We start from the raw sequence: 17,552 nt of genomic DNA, 5'->3' as shown, positions 1-17,552 counted from the left end.
GCATTCACACATTTTTTTTAGGAATTGATTATAAACCTTGGGGATATTAAGGCAAATTAAGAAAACATAAATTAGAATATAAAAATTGGAGTAGGAAAAAAATATTCCTTAAAAATCGAGACGGATTCTTCGAAGGAATGCTGAGGCTTATGTATCGCCATATCTTCATTTTTGTCTACAAGTAAACGATATTATAAAAGACTTCTAATAAAATTCAGTTTTATTCAAAATAGAAAGAGTCAAGTGACAGAAAGCATCTGTAGCGGAAGTGGAGATTCTCATTTCGTAAAGCACTGTAAAATATGTTGTGGAGTTTGCTGAAGGTTTTGGGCAGTTTTTTTTTTAAATTTTCTGCCTTTGTAAAGGAATTAAAAAATGTGTATTGAAGCAGAATCTTCATGAAAATGTTCGTATAAGCCGCTAGCATTAATACAGGAAGCAGGTATGCGGATACCTCTTTCCGAAGTAGCTTTCTCGGAAGAGGACCCCAAGTCTCAATTAGAGAAGTATTCCAGGCTGTAATTGTCATATAGGGATATAGGATCACTTTTTTTCTAATTTTTCTTTTTATGTCTAGATGTTATATAAACTATCATTTAGGGATTGAAAATCACATATTTTTGTATGTCGTGTGGTTGCGATTAGTAGCTCCAAACGAAACACGTACACTTAGTAAATAATTTTCTTTCATGCAATGTATGATTGTTACCAAATTCACTACCAGAATGAACCTATATCTTTTTATATGTGTATAGGATACTATAACTAGCCGTAGAACAAGAGTTTACTGTTTTTTATTTATTTAACAAAATAATGGCATTTATTCTAAAACACACCAAATTTCTATGCAAAAGCTAAACTCGTACAGTTTATATTTATATGGCAACGCTGTTTCGAACTGCGTCCAACTTCACGCGATTGTTGGAAAATGTGTTTAAGGAAGTCCATAAAACCTAATTTATCACAAATTTCCACGTGTTGTGTAATTTACCGACGTAAATATTAAAAAAAATAGAAAATGGGAAGACAACGAGTACAAACCTTTGTGAAGTGAAAAATTTAGTAATTAAATATTTAAAAAACAATAAATAGCTAATTGAGATATCTTATATTGTTAATAGAAGCCGATCTACAGTTGAGTACATCATAAAACGGTTTAAAACAGATGGTTGTGTTGAAAATACGTCAAAAACGTCGAATAATAATAAAATATTTACCTTGAGTGATGAGAAGTCTACTTTACGGCAGATGAAAAAGGGTCCATTTTTGAATGCACCGAAGCTCGCAAAAATTGCTGAAAAGGATTTGGGAAAAGTATGTTGCCCTCAAATAATAAGAAATATATTGCATAAGTCGAATTACAATGGAAGAAGAGCTAGATATAAACCTCTAATTAGCATGCGAAATAAAGAAGTAAGATTGCGATTTGCCAATAAGCACATATCAAAAGACATAAAATAAATTCTTTTATTTTCATTTAATTTACCTGACCATTATAGCCCAAATAAACCCATGTAGAAAGATTTTTCATTTTGTAAGAATGTACTGTTCGCAGACGAGAGCAAATTCAACTTTTTTGGTTCAGATGGCAGTCCTTATGAATGGAGAAAGGCAAATGAAGCGCTCCTTGCCAAAAATATGTCAGTATGTCAGTAATGGTGTGGAGTTCATTTTCAGCCTCTAGAGCTGGTGTATTGCATTTTATTAAACGTATTATGGATCAGACTGTGTACCTTAACATTTTGAAAGAAAGTTTGCCACTCTGTAAGGAAACGCTCGGCCTTGGTGATGACTGTTATTTACTATTATTTTTTATCAAGACAATGATCTGAAGCACAAGGCTTACAAAGTGCGGTCATAGCTGCTATATTATTGCACCCAAGACATGGATACACCAGCTCAGAGTCCAGACATAAACCCCATAGAGAATTTATGGAGCTATCTCGATGGAAAAATCCGCCAGCATACCATATCTTGCAAAAGCTCAGTTGGAAGAATGGCAACAAATTGTACCTAGCTTCTGTAAAAAACTTATTAAAAGTATGCCAAATAGGCTACAAATGGTAAAAAAATGTAAAGGAATGCCTACAAAATATTACTTTTAATTATACAAAGTGTATGAGTTTGGCTTTGGTATTGAAATATGATCTATTTTAATATTTATTTATTTTTTTTTTTTACTTTAAATGAATTTAATTTTTTTTTTGCTTTTTAAATTGCTCACATAGTGTACTAATAAAATGTAAAAAAAAAACATAATTTTTATTTTTGGAAGTTATAGGAAAAATAAATTTTTTTTCTTTAACTGTACGAGTTTCGCTTGGGGCTACTGTACGTCAGATTAGTTCTTGATGTACTCAGCGGAACAATTTTGAAATAAGAACTAGAATTGAAAACCAGTAAAGAAAGTCCTAAAGTCGGGCTGGGCCGATTTTATGATACCCTACACCACTTTGCTAATTTAGTTGAGCTCCACATAACAAGTAAAAGTTTTTATGGGAGAATTCAATCATACACCCTATGATTATAATTATAATTTAAAATTTTAAGGACTAAATACGCCGAAGCATTTGTATCTTTTAAATTCGGACTTGTATTGCTCATTTGGTGCAAAATTAATTCTAAATCAGATAAAGATATATATGGGAGCTATATCCAAATCGGAACCGATCTCTATAGAATTTGGCAAAGATATTTTTGAGCTGTATTTGATATATTTCCCTGAATATCTTTGTTACGGAGTGCATATTGCGGCTGTGGGTAACAAATACAACAAATCGGATGAACAATATATATGGGAGCTATAGTTATATCTAAACCGATTTTCACCAAATTTTCTAGACTCAATTCGGTCGTATGTGCCAAATTCCATCCCATTTGGGCAAGTATTAGACGTTTGGTGCACAATAAAAAGTAAATCGGACGAAGTTATATATGGGAGCTATATCAAAATCTGAACCGATCTCGATAAAATTTAGCAAAGGTATTTCTGAGCTGCATTTGATATATTTCCCCAAATATTGTTGTTACAGAGTGCATATTACGGCTGCGGAGGACAAAAATAACAAATCGGATGAACAATATATATGGGAGCTATAGCTATATCTGAACCGATTTCGATCAAATTTGGCATGCTTATTTTTAGGCCTAATATGGTTGCATGTACAAAATTCCATACCATTCGGGCTGATATTACACGTTTGGTGCACAATAAAAGGCAAATCGGACGAAGATATATATGGGAGCTATATCTAATTTTTTACCGATTATCTCCAATTTCAATAGGGTTCGTCCTTGGGCCAAACAAATGTTGTTTGGAAAATTTCATCTCAATTGGATAATAAATGCGACCTGCAGTTTGTTCACAAGAATACATGGACAGACGGACGGACGGACGGACAGACGGACTGACATGCATAAATCAACTCAGAAAGTGATTCTATGCAGATCATCAGAAGGAACTATGGGTCTATCTCGTTTCCTTTTGCCTGTTACACACAAATGCACAAAGACATAATACCCTGACCACCTTGCGGTGTAGGGTATAAAAAGGAAATTTCGAAAAGATGTCTTTCCATCTCCTCAAGATCGAAAAAAATACTTATATTTTATGTTCCTTAAACACTCTCGATTCTTGCCTTAATAGCATATTAAAAAGTCTTAAAAATGAAACACATTTTCGTATGCCATCATATTTTTGAAGAATAAAACATTTTCCAAGTTGATTGCAAAATAACACATGTTTAATTTAAACAAATGGCAGCGTGATTTTTATTTCCTCCTCATTACCGACAACGTAAAAAAAGAAACAAGATCATACAATTTACTCAATTAAAATGTCAGACTATGGATAAAGGCAAAGAGAAATATGTATTTTAAATTTCAAGTCGGATGGTTGTTTATTCGGTAGTCTAAAAGACAAAAAAATTAAGGCAAACAACCTTCTTCATCATAAACAAAATTGAAATAAACAACATTTGGTTTTAAATGCAATTCAAGGTTGAAGAAAGACACCGAAGAAAAAACAACAGAACAAACTTTAAGACAGGCGGAATTTAAAATTCAATGTTCAATAACTCTTAAATAAATTACTTGCTTTAAAACTAAACAAAGAAGTATCCTTAAACCACCAGCTATTAACTTTTTTATATATGTTTGTTTTTTTTTTTCTTATTCTCATTTTTATTTCACATCCCATTGCGCCACCACAAACAGGGTCTTTGTCCTGGTAATCGTTTGAGAATATATAATTCATACGATTCCGGTTGCTTTTCACCATCGCCCTCATCGTCACCATGCCCCTCCCTGGCGGCGAGTACAGCCACACTGAATAGCTCCATATGTTCGGCGGATATCTATGAGAATATATCGATTATAAGTGGTTCCGGTAGCAGTGGCATCAGTTCAAATAGCACTGGGTCCAGCGGTAGTGGTGGTGGTGTTGGTGCCGGCAATGGCATTAGCGCCAGTCAAACCCAACTGAATACATCGACACCATCGTCATCAGCCATAAACTTGCAGCAACGCCATGGCACACGAAGGTCATGGCATGTGTCACCCAACAAGGTAAGTTCAAAACCATTTGACTTGCATATACCTATAAATGTATACATATGTAGCTCTTGAAAAAAAAAACTGTAGATTCCATCGACATATATTGCATGTTGTCCAGGTAGGTAGCCTGCTGGCAAATAGCAGTGGCTACTGACTGACAACCAGAAGGAAAGCAGGAAAAATTTTGCTGTGAAAAAATAAAAAAAATAATCCAGCAATGTCTGGCGGTAAAATAACATCATCAGCCGCCAACCGACCAACATGAGATGAAGGAAATTTCTTCATTTCATGTTTGGTTACTTATGCTAAGGTTTTTATGCGTTTCTCTCTCTCTCTCTCTTTTTGGGAGGAACAACACTCAAAACAAAATATTCAATATTTCTGGGAAACGATTTTAAACACAACTTTTCGGGGAAATAGAATCTGATGCATGAAAGGAACAATCAATTTCGTGTTAGACAGGAAGTCTCAAAAGCAAAAAAATATTAAACACAAACCATCTTCGCATTGGCCCCATATATCAGTACCTTCATATATTTCGTATTTTATCGATTTTAGGTACAATATTCACCGAAATTGTGTGGAATTTCGTATTTGAAATTCCTAATAGGTACTACAGCCTGTGACAGAAAATTGTCTATGCAGGTCCAGGTCTTCGTGTAGCCCCTATATATCGTTATCTCCCTATATTCCGTTCTGTAACGATTTTAGGTACAATATTCATTGAAATTTTGTGGAATTTCGTATTTGAAATTCCTAATAGGTACTACAGCCTGTGACAGAAAATTGTCTATGCAGGTCCAGGTCTTCGTGTAGCTCCTATATATCGATATCTCCCTATATTCCGTTCTTTAACGATTTTAGGTACAATATTCATCGAAATTTTGTGGAATTTCGTATTTGAAGTTCGTAATGTGTACTACAGCCTGTGACAGAAAACTGTCTTCGTATGGCCACCATGTATCGGTACTTTGATGATTTTAGCTACACTTTTTTAAGATTTTAATTAAATATTTAACTGATTTTAATTTTTTTACCCTCCACCATAGTATGGAGGGTATATTAAGTTTGTCATTCCGTTTGTAACGCCTCGAAATATACATTTTAGACCCCACAAAGTATATATATTCTTCACCAGCAAGAAATTCTATGTCGATTTATCAATGTCCGTCCGACTATCCGTCTGTGGAAATCACTCTAGCATCCGAACGAAATGAAGTAGGTTGATAAAATTTTACTCAAATGTGTATTATGTCTGCAGGTCTTTTGGTATTGGCCATATAGGTCCATGTCTTCGTATAGCCCCTATATAACGGTACCTCCCGATATGCGGTGTTTTGATGATTTGAGCGACATTATTAAACGGAATTATTTCAAAAATAATATTTAAAGTTCGTATTAGATACTACGACTTAAGTTCGATAATGATCCATGTAGGTCCATGTCTTCGTATAGCCCCTATATAACGGTACCTCCCGATATGCGGTATTTTGATGATTTTAGCGACTTTATTAACTGGAATTATTTCAAAATTAATTTTTAAAGTTCGTAATAGATACTACGGCTTAAGTCAGAAAATGAGCCATGTAGGTTCATGTCTTCGTATAGTCCCCATAGTCCCCGGTACCTGCCGATATTCGGAATTTTAATGATTTTAGCGACATTATTAACCGGAACTTTTTTCACATTTGGTATTTGAATTTCATAATGAATAGTACAACCTATGACAGAAAATTGTCTGTGCAGGTCCACGTCTTCGTATAGCTCCCATATAACGGTACTCCTCGATATTCGGTATTTTGATGAGTTTAGCGACATTCTTTGCCGGAATTATTTCAAATTTTGGATTTAAAGTTCGTAATGGATACTACATCCTATGCAAGAAAATTGTCTGTGTGGGCTTATGACAAAAGTTGCGTATGCAGGTCCACGTCGTCGTATAGACCCCAATATACGGCTCAATTCGGTATTTTTAAGATTTTAAGAGAATTTTTAAGGATTTTAATTTTACAGATTTTTTTCTTATTTTATTTATTTTATTATTCTTTTTTATATAGTTTACTCAGAGATTAACAGTGAAATTTTGTGTGGAATATTTTTTTATTCTAGACGTTCTTGTTTCTCTTCTTTCTTGTCTGAAGACTAAAAAGACAGAGGAAAAATTGATCAAAAAAATATTAAATAGTTTCGCGCTTTTGGTAACATTAATACAGATATTTTGTTGATTTGTAATTGAAAAAGAGAATTTCTCTTTCTTTCTCTTTGGTGACTTACATCGAAATCTAATCTGGAATATTTCTTCCTTTAACACTTTCCTCGAAATTTAACACTTTCCTTGAAATTTTTGGGCAAACTTTGTCTTTGAATGGAAACGTCTTAAATTTGTCAGGACTTTAATTTCTATTTCCCTTGAGTGTATTTTTTTTTTCATACATACCTTTTATATCTCCACACCACTTTTATGGTAATTTTTGAGACACGCACAAAACTCGGATGATGCATCTCAAAAAAAAAAAAACAAATTCTTTCATTGCCATTTTACAAAATACCCAAAGAGACATGGAGTGTGAAAGTCTTTTTGTATCGGTCTTTTACTTCTTCTCCGTCTGGCGTTGACTTTATGCCAACCAAACAACACATGGCTAGCTGGTTGGCAGGCGAGATTCCTGAGGAACATCATAATTTTTTTATTTTTTCATTGTTGTTGGCTCTTTTTGCATCGGGGGATAGGGCCAGCAACCGGTCGGCTTGTGTGGCTCATTAACAACGCCTTGCAATGTTTGCAAAATTGTGGCGCCTTTTTTACTGCATTTTTTCGTTTACAAATTTTTAAGTCATGTTAATGCAGATCTTTGATGATGACGATGGTGATCAGCATCCACATTATCATGATCATCAGCATCAGCGTCATCCACATGCCGACCATGTCTGCATGTCTGGAATTACAAGTGAAAGGAGTCAATTTGTGCCAACATAATTTACTGCTGGCAAATACCAGACCAGAATCCACCAAGCCTCTTCAATCCATATGTTATGTGAAATATTTTTGTTTTTTTTTTTTTTTTGAAGACATTTAATTCAGTTATTTGCACTTGAAATTTTCTAGAGCTACTAGTTTTTGTGTGTGTGTGTTGCATGGAAAGAAATGTCAATGATTTGTTTATGTTTTTGCTGGAATTGATAATAATTAAATTAATTAAAAATTAATTAATTAATTTAAAAAAAATTTAATAATTTTTAATAATTTTTTTAATTTTTTTTAATTTTTTTTATTTTTTTTTAATTTTAAGTTTTTAATTTAATTTAATTTAATTTTAAATAATGAAAATAATAATAATAATAATAATAATAATAATAAAATAAAAATAATAAATAATAAATTTTAATTTAATTTAATTTTAATTTAATTTTAATTTTTTTTTTAATTTTTTTTTAATAAAAAAAAATAAAATAGAATTAATTAATTAAAAATTAATTAATTAATAACATTAATTATTTAATTAAATTAATTAATTAAATAATTAAATAAAATAAATTGATAATTGCGTGATAATTGTAATGGGGTTTTTTATGATTTTTCTTAATTTATTTTCAAAAAGCAATTAACAAGGAGTGTTTGGAAAAACTCAAACAGGTTCAATTGGAAAGTTATCAAATGGTAATGTGACTTCAAGGAAAATTGGCAATGCCAAGTTTTTAAAAAATGTTTTTTTTTTAACTCATATTCATCCTCGCTCACTTATCATACCTCCCATATTAATTTATTTTTTCCTTTTGTATTAAACAAAATTGCTGTAATTGAAAGCTTATGACGATGTTGGACTTTTTACCATAATTCCCCGCCAAATTCGTATTCACATATTTTGCCTTAAACCCTAAATTATAGGCAGTTGCTAAATGCCCTCCCCCCCCCTCCCCTTTCCCCTTCTCTGTAAATCTGAAATTCCATAAATTACAGCGAGCAGATAACAATGAAGAAAAAAAAACTCCTTTCCAAAAAAAGCTAGAAAGAAAAAAATGTATTTGACACACATTTCAAAAGTCAAGAAAAACAATCACTCAAAAAACATACAAATAACAACACATAATCCACTTAAAAAAAGACTTAACAAATTGTAATAATTACAATACTTCTGGACTGTTGAACTGTACAAAACACCGTCGTATCGCAATGTACTACAGATACTCGGACACACACACATTCCAACAAACCGCAGGCATGCACAACATAATCTATGAATTGTTAGCCCAGTCGCCATAAGCATATCACTTGGTTGGCATTGCATGTGATGTATGCAGAGACACTCGAGAAAAAATGTTAGTTGCATTTTATGAAAGGTTAGGTTTTAATGCATTGAGCCCTATCGCAAAAGAAGAAAGTAAGAATAATAGAGAGTACAACTTCTGGTGAAATTATACTCAAATTTCAAGCGATATCTGAAAAAGTGCTAAATTTATCGGAGTTTTCAAAATTGGTTACATTTTGCTAAGGTCCATATTAAGTTTACACATTTCTTTTGTTTGGAGACTCACAATGAAATTTGATCTAGAATATTTCTCTCTTTGACACCTTCTCCAAAAAATTAAGTGTTTAGGGAGATTTTAACCTAGAATGGAAACGTCTTGCGGTAAAAATATGTAAACGCATAAATTTTCACAATAAATCCCGAATTGAATTTTCTTAAAAACAAGTAAATGTAGATATATGGTTTATTCTGAGATTGACAATGAAATTTTGTGTAGAATAATTCTTCTTTTGAGACTTTTTGCCTAAAACGAAATTTTATTTTACTTTCAATCACGAAGTCTAAGAAAGAAAGTGAAGCATAGATCGAAAAAAATAGGAAATATCTTCGGGGTTTTTTTTTTTTTGCAACATTGATCCAAATATTTTGTTGTTAAATAATAGAAATTGAGAATTCTTATCTTTGATGACTTATATTAAAATCTGATCTAGAATTTTTCTTCCTTTAGCACTTTCCTCTAAAATTTAAGTATTTCGTGAGATTTTGCCTTGGCATTGAAACGCATTACATTTGCGGTAAACAGAAAATTTTCACTTACCTATATTTATAAAAATCAATTGTTGTTCGTTGGTAATTGAATCAGAAAAGATCGGCTTTTGCCGAAAAAAATATGCAAATCGGTTCGTCATACTCGGAGTTAGGTTTTTTATGGAAAGAAATATAGACCCACCCATTTTTTCGATTTATTTACAACACAAATATTTACCAAAATAATGAAGATATCTGTTTGAAAGTTAGTATACGATATGCTGTTGACTTTCCCTCTAACCCTAAGTTCTTATTTTGGGGCTCAGGAACTCAGTAACTATACAGGGTGAGATAAAAAAACTGCAACAAAGTCAAACGCCATAATGAAAGCAAAAAAAAATTAGAATAAGTTTAGATTTTATCGAATAGGTCACCTTTAGCACGAATTATGGCCTTCAAACGGTCAATGAAATCGTCACACGCTGCCCGAATGTTGGTCTGCGGTATTTTGGCCCATTCCCGGCGAAGGGCTTGCTTGAGGTGATCGACACTTTGGTATTTTTTAGTGCCAACCTTGCTTTCTAAAATACTCCAGACACAATAGTCCAACGGATTCTTATCCGGAGATTTTGGTGGTCATTGTGCGCTGGAAATGAAGCGAGGAACCTCATTTTGTAACCATTCTTGGGTGGCGCGTGCTGAGTGCAATGGTGCTGCGTCCTGTTGGAATGTCCAAGGTCTGCGGCCAAAATGTTTGCGTGCCCAAGGCTTTAATACACCCTCCAGAATATTTTCGCTATAATATTCGGCATTTATTCTGATGCCACGGTCGATTTATACGAGCGGCAAGGGATCAACGGCTGTTATGGCGGCCCACAACATCATCGCTTAAGTTCAGGTGGCCTACCGAAGGTGCATATTTTCAGCTGACCTGTTTGACATGTAAACACGATAATTTTGTTTCTTTACAAACTACTGGAAAACGAATATTTTCTCATCGGAGAATACCAAATTCGGCAGTTCAACACTTTCGGCCAAGCGAAGCAAATCTTTAGTTCTTTTGAGTCTATTTTCTTTCTGTTGCGGTGTAAGTTCTTGCATTTTTTGCAATTTCAATGGCTTTACCCCGAGCTCATTCTTCAATATTTGCCGAATGGAATATTGCGATATGTTCAGCTCACGAGCCATTTTTAGGCCGCTGTGACGCGGCAAGTTCACCCCTTTGGCCAAACGAAGCAACTCTTTAGCTCTTTCGAGTTTGTTTTCTTTCTGTTGCGGTGTAAGTTCTTGCACTTTTTGCAATTTCAATGGCTTTACCCCGAGCTCATTTTTCAATATTTGCCGAATTGAATGTTGCGATATGTTCAGCTCACGAGCCATTTTTCGAACCGCTTCTTTACTTTTCGAACGATTTCTTCCGTCCAATTCCTTGACGTCGGGCTAGGCTACCAGTATCACGGTAACGAGCGATGGTACGAGACACAAAAGATTTATACACATTTAAATGCTGGAGAGCTCCAAAGATAGCCACTTGTGGTTTTCCAGCCAAATATAAAGAAATCACACGATCACGCTTTAATTCCATCACGAATAACTTTTTTTCCTGAAAAATTCTCACCAAAATGCTTTTGTACGCTTGTAAACAATATAATGAACTGTCACTGGAATAATTTTAACAGCTGTCGAACGAGTGGCTTGAAAATGACAGCAATCTGAAGTTGGTTGCAGTTGTTTCATCTCACCCATCTCTCATTAAATTCTATGTCGATTTAGCGATGCCCGTCCGTCTCTGGAAATCACTCTAGCTCCCGAACAAAATTAAGTAGGTTGATAAAATTTTACTTAAATGTATATTATGTTTACAGGACTTTTGGTATTGAAAATGGGCCATATAGGTCCACGTTTTGGTAGAGCCCCATATAATGGTACCTCCCTTTTTATAACCTCCACCTTGGAAAGGAGGGTATATTAACTTTGTCATTCCGTTTGTAACATCCTTAAATATTCGTCGTAGACCCCATAAAGTATATATATTCATAATCAGCATAAAATTCTAAGTCGATTTAACGATGTCCGTCTGTCTGTCTGTCTGTCCGTCTGTCTGTCTGTTGAAATCACGATACAGCCCACATTATTTGACGTAGAGCTCCAAAATTTAGCAGAGCTATTTGCATTGTGTCTAGGATGGTTGGTATTGAAAATGAGATATATCGGTCCACGTTCTGGTATAGTCCCCATATAACGGTACCTCCCGATATTCGGTATTTTGATGATTTATGCCACATTTTTTCACGGATTTGTCTGAAAATTGGTATTTGTAGATCATAATGGGTCCCTGTACGTGTGGCAAAACATTGCATGTATAGGTCCACGTTTTGGTATAGCCCCCATATAAAGGTACCTCCCGATATTCGGTATTTTGATTATTTTTGCCACATTTTTTCACGGATTTGTCTAAAAATTTGTATTTGTGAGTCATAATGGGTCCTAGTTCGTGTGGCGAAACATTGTATGTATAGGTCCACGTTTTGGTATAGTCCCCATATAACGGTACCTCCCAATATTTTGAAGTAAAGGCCAAAGCCTTTGCTGGCTCGTTTGAGGGTTATAATCTTAATCGGAGAGTTTGAAAAAACTTAGAAAAATGGAAACTTGAAGGGAAAATCCCCGAAGCATCTGCCTTATATTTTAAGTTCTACTTTTCTAATCTACTGGATTTTTCCTGTAATAATCGAAAAAGTTAAATTTTGTAGCACAGTTTTATTAGCCAGGCCAGCCTGATCCACGGAAACAGTGACTTTAGAGATGCCAAATTGAGAAGAAGTTTCATATCATTAAAATTAAAATAATTACCTTATGTTATCCCTACTGCTTTTATTTTTTCCTCGAGTACATCTCCGGATTACTTCACTTGCCCTTAGAGAGAATGTGTCAACAATTCTCAACACGAAATTGCAAAACAAAAAAAATCCACACAAAATTCTTAAGAAAAAGTGATTCCAAGACACACACACACAGAATGCCCACACATTTTGTGCACTTTGTCCGTCGTCGTCATGTCAATACGTCAATTGGATTATATAATCAAGTAAGTATATTTTTTGTTTTCTTTAAAAAAATCCAAACTGGAAAGGAAATCACAAATCGAAAGCAATCAAAAACGAATTTTTCATCATTCGAATGCATTCGAAATAAATTTTCGACACGCACATGGAGTCAAATAAATTTTGAAAAAAAAAACAGCAACTCCTACGCCTACTTTGACTTGGCCATAGAATTGCTGGCAAATAAGTTGGTTAATAAGCGGTTAATAAAATTCAATTGTGTAGAACGGAAAATCCTATTAAAAGAGAATTCAAAACGGAGGGAGACCTAATCTTGTGGCAGCCATCAGATAGAATGGATTATTTGGTATAAGAAGTTGTTAGGTTGAGTTTTTGAAATTGTGTGCGGTGGGAAGGTGGGGGAGGGAGAGACAATGGAGGGTAATAAAAATCAGAGATTCATAGAGTGGATTTTGTGAAGTGGGAAGGGAAGTTCAATTCAAGGAAAGGAGGTTAAGATTTAAGACAGGGGAGGGGTAACTAAAATCCATGAATGGAGGTGCGGATTCCAAACCAGCCAACCACACTTATCCCCAAGTTGTTCTTTATTTTAATCACATGTATGTTTGCATGTACTTGGAGTTACTGAATGGATCCACAATCGGCAGTTGTCTTATGTCGGCTCCGTCCGTCCGTCCAATCGACCGGCAGACAGACGGACCAACCAAACTGCATGCATACGAATGCTCATTGCTTTTTATGAATGAATGAATGAACGAACCAACGAACAAATGAATGAGACATTAAATAAATAAATGAATGAAACGTGTTTTGATTCATGCCTACTTCATTCCGATCTTGTTGTTGTTGTTGTTGTTCTTATTGCCGAGGCAGACACAAATTGATAAAAAAAAAAAAAAATCAGACACACACACACACAGACCACAGCTAACCTCTACTTCTTAGAATTTAGAGCGGAAATGTAAATTGTGTTAAACATAACACGCCTCTGCTAAGCACGATTTGAGGAAAAAAACAAAAAACAAAAACAACAACAACGACCATTGAGCAAAAAACTGCAAGCGATTTCCATAACACAGACATTACCCATTCAGATATTATTTGAAATTCGGAAATTTTTCAAGCACCGCCCTCCCCCCCAGATCAGATGCTGGCCTATGGTACGACATTTACAGTTGCAATATGTGACATTCGGTTGCAGTGACGTTTGCTTGCATGGTTGGCTGGCTGGCTGGTTGCAACAAGTTTCCTTAGATGTCAGTGGGCTGGCTACCACCACCGACGATTTGTGTGGCAACCTAGTTCCTTGAGCCCACATATGGTCAGTAATGTGTCTGCTAAACTGTTGCCAGTTATGTCAACCCATTACGGGTGATTTCCAATGTTTTAGTGTTCGACAAACGATGTCGAGATCTTCGATGGAATAGCTTGAAAAAATCCACATGCCACAGTGTGGTAGGCGAGGATGATTTTTTTTAGGTTTGGAACGAAGGTCACAGGTAGACCTTATATAAAAATTCAAAAAAAAAAATAATTATGAACTGTTCGTGGATTTTAATGCCCCACAAGAATTGTAACACTGCGAAATATTGGTTCTAGACCCACGATGTTAATTATGGATCTTCCTATTTCGCTGAGCTGAGGCCGCCCGTCTGCTCCTCTGTCCACGTTAATTCGTAATCACGCTACAGGTCCCAATTATGGCCCGATCCACGTGAAATTTTGCATGGAGTTGGAGCTAAGGTCAGAATATAAGTCGCAAGGTATTGAAATGGACCAGAAACAAACATTTCTGATTTGCATCTTGAAATTTTGCACCACGATCAGTCTTGGTGCGTTGGTGTGGATTTTGGAAATTCGTACTAAAAAAAACGAAACGTACCAAAATGTACTAAAAATTTAATACTTTGTATTAGACAATAACATAGAATTCTATAATTTGGAATAGACCTCATTGATGGAGTGTAGGATAAGTGCATCAAAGCATTATTGGAAATTCGAACTTTAAGGTTGCGAAAAGTTGAAAATGGTGCCTAACTTCTAAGATACATCATCTAAGGTACCATTTGGTATTATTTGAACGGATAAAGCAAAAAAAAATTAAATTTGGGATGGGCATCAATGTTGGAAAGAAAGTTGGCTGAAGGTGGTACTGGAAATGTGTACTTTAGTGTATGAACTGTACTAAATAGTACTAAATTTGGAAAAGCTTGCTTTGGGGCAAACGAATGAAGCTGGAATTTAGAAATCTTGTTTTGGCGTCCACCTAGGTGGTAGGTTTGTTATAAAGAGGTTGTTTTGGAAGTGTGTACTACAAGTGCTAAATGGTACTATATTTGGTACAATTTGATATTGGGTAAAGAGATAGTGCTTGAAATCTGAAATTTGGTATTACGATCGATGCTTATGTGTAGCCTGGACATATGGATGTTGGATAGAGGGTTTCGAAAATGTGTACTATAATTGTACGAAGAGTACGAAATTTTTGAAGAAATTTCGTACAATTGGTATTCGAAAACAGGTAGTGATTAGAATCAGAAATTTGGTATTAGAGTCGCTGTATATATGTAGTCTGGACATTTGGAGGTGGTTTCGGAAATGTGCACTTTAATTGAACGAAAAGTACTACATTTGGTATTAGGATAGATATAAAATTCTGAAATTTTGATATTGTGATAACTGATGCTATATTTGTTTGAAATTAGGCGATCATTTGGTAATGCTTCCCATAATTGTACAAAAGGTATTAAAAAGTACAAAATTTTTGTATTTGGTGAAGGAATAGACCTGGAATCCCGAAATTTTGTATTGAGCTCTCTGTTGGTATCTGGGATTGAAATAGAGATGCAGTTTTGGATATGTGTACTACGTGTGTACGAAAAGTACTAAATAGCACTAGCATTTGGTAGAGTTTGGTATTGCGGTAACAAAGAGTGCTTAAAATCTGAAATTTGGTGTTAGGGTTGCTGTTCATGTGTAGCTTGGACATATGGAGGTGATTTTGGAAATGAGTACTATAATTGTACGAAAAATACCTAAGGGTAGTACTTAATTTGGTATTGGGTGAAGGGTTAGAGCTGGTATCCCAAATTTTGGTAATGAGGTATCTTTTGGTGTTGGTTTCGGATGTATGTACTATAATTGTATAAAGAGTACTAAATAGTACTATATTTTGTACAATTTAGTATTGCGTAAACATATAGTGCTTTAAATCTGAAATTTGGTATTAGTATAGCTGTTCATGTGTAGCCTGGATATATGAATGTGGTTTCGGAAATGTGTACGAAAATTACAAAATGGTACTAAATTTAGCATTGGGTGTAGGAATGGAAATAAAATTCGAAATTTAATATTTTGATTGCTGAGATTTGACGATGGTTTGGAAAATGCGTCCTACATTTGTACGAAAAATATTTAATGTTACTAAATTGGGTATTGGGTGAAGGGATAGCGCTGGAAACCTGAAATTTGTTTTTGAGGCCTCTGTTGGAATCTTGGATTGAGATAAAAAATTTTTAATGAAATTTTTCAGAGTCAAAAAAGTCCTCCGAGCCATAAATGACGATTTTTCAAGGACACATAGAGACACAAACCCAGAGATTTCTAAAAAATTTAAATCTTTTTAAAAATGCCTCAAGTTTTTTTTTTAATTTTTCAAATTTTTTTTTAATAATTTTTATAAAATCATAAAAAGTTTGAAAATAATCTAAAAATTTGTTTTAAAAAGCTCAGAATTTACGGCTCTCCAATAAAATTTTTTGACAACAAGAAAGCAAAGGCTGTAGTCTTGGAAGCCGATCACGTGATACCCTACAACACTTCAATTTATTGGAAAACCCTCCTATTTTGAAAGAATACCATAGAGTTCTTATAAAATGTCCTCCATTCTTTCAAAATAGGAGGGTTTTCCAATAAATTGAAGTGTTGTAGGGTATCACATGATCGGCTCCCAAGACTACAGCCTTTGCTTTCTTGTTGTCAAAAAATTTTATTGGAGAGCCGTAAATTCTGAAATTTTTAAAACAAATTTTTAGATTATTTTCAAACTTTTCTTGATTTTATAAAATTATTAAAAAAAATTTTGAAAAATTAAAAAAAAAACTTAAGATATTTTTAAAAAGATTAAAATATTGGAAAACCCTCCTATTTTGAAAGAATACCATAGAGTTCTTATAAAATGTCCTCCATTCTTTCAAAATAGGAGGGTTTTCCAATAAATTGAAGTGTTGTAGGGTATCACATGATCGGCTCCCAAGACTACAGCCTTTGCTTTCTTGTTGTCAAAAAATTTTATTGGAGAGCCGTAAATTCTGAAATTTTTAAAACAAATTTTTAGATTATTTTCAAACTTTTCTTGATTTTATAAAATTATTAAAAAAAATTTTGAAAAATTAAAAAAAAAACTTAAGATATTTTTAAAAAGATTTAAATTTTTTAGAAATCTCTGGGTTTGTGTCTCTATGTGTCCTTGAAAAATCGTCGTTTATGGCTCGGAGGACTTTTTTGACTCTGAAAAATTTCATTAAAAATTCCACATTTTTTGACTCCGGGGAGATACTTGAAAATTTTTGTCTTTTTAATTCGAAATTTTTCAAATTCGAGTCTTTGAAAAATTCAAGTCTTATAGCTCTTAGGGTCCTTCAGAAACTATTTCAGCAAAATCACTTCTTGAGTCTCTGAGTGTTCTTGAAAAAAACCCTTGAAGCTTTGAAAAAAAAATATTCATAAAAACCATAATATTTATAAAAGTCCTCCACGTTTTCTAGTTCTGAGAGTCCCTGAAAATATATTCTTTTAAATTCCTTGATTTTTTGGCTCTGAGGATCCTTGAATAACAGACTTAAAAAATCAACCTTATGTAGCTCTGATAGCAATTGGAAAAATAACATTAAAAATCCACATTTTGTGCCCCTGTTGTTGCCGGAAAAAATATTCTTAC

The 17,552-nt window shown here is 34.0% G+C and overlaps 1 protein-coding gene across 2 annotated transcripts in view; it reads left to right on the top strand.

Annotated features, from left to right (window-relative positions):
• Nucleotides 1-17,552, top strand: part of LOC101897309 (breast cancer anti-estrogen resistance protein 1) — a 175,561-nt gene that overhangs the window by 134,591 nt on the left and 23,418 nt on the right. For both annotated transcript variants that reach the window (XM_059118948.1, XM_059118949.1), the window contains exon 3: nucleotides 4,216-4,566. In XM_059118948.1, the coding sequence (XP_058974931.1) occupies nucleotides 4,216-4,566 (351 nt within the window). The remainder of the gene's footprint in view (nucleotides 1-4,215; nucleotides 4,567-17,552) is intronic.

Source organism: Musca domestica, unplaced genomic scaffold, assembly GCF_030504385.1.
Source record: "Musca domestica strain aabys unplaced genomic scaffold, Musca_domestica.polishedcontigs.V.1.1 138, whole genome shotgun sequence".
In the NCBI taxonomy this organism is placed as follows: domain Eukaryota; kingdom Metazoa; phylum Arthropoda; class Insecta; order Diptera; family Muscidae; genus Musca; species Musca domestica.
This window is presented reverse-complemented; position numbering and strand designations above follow the sequence as displayed.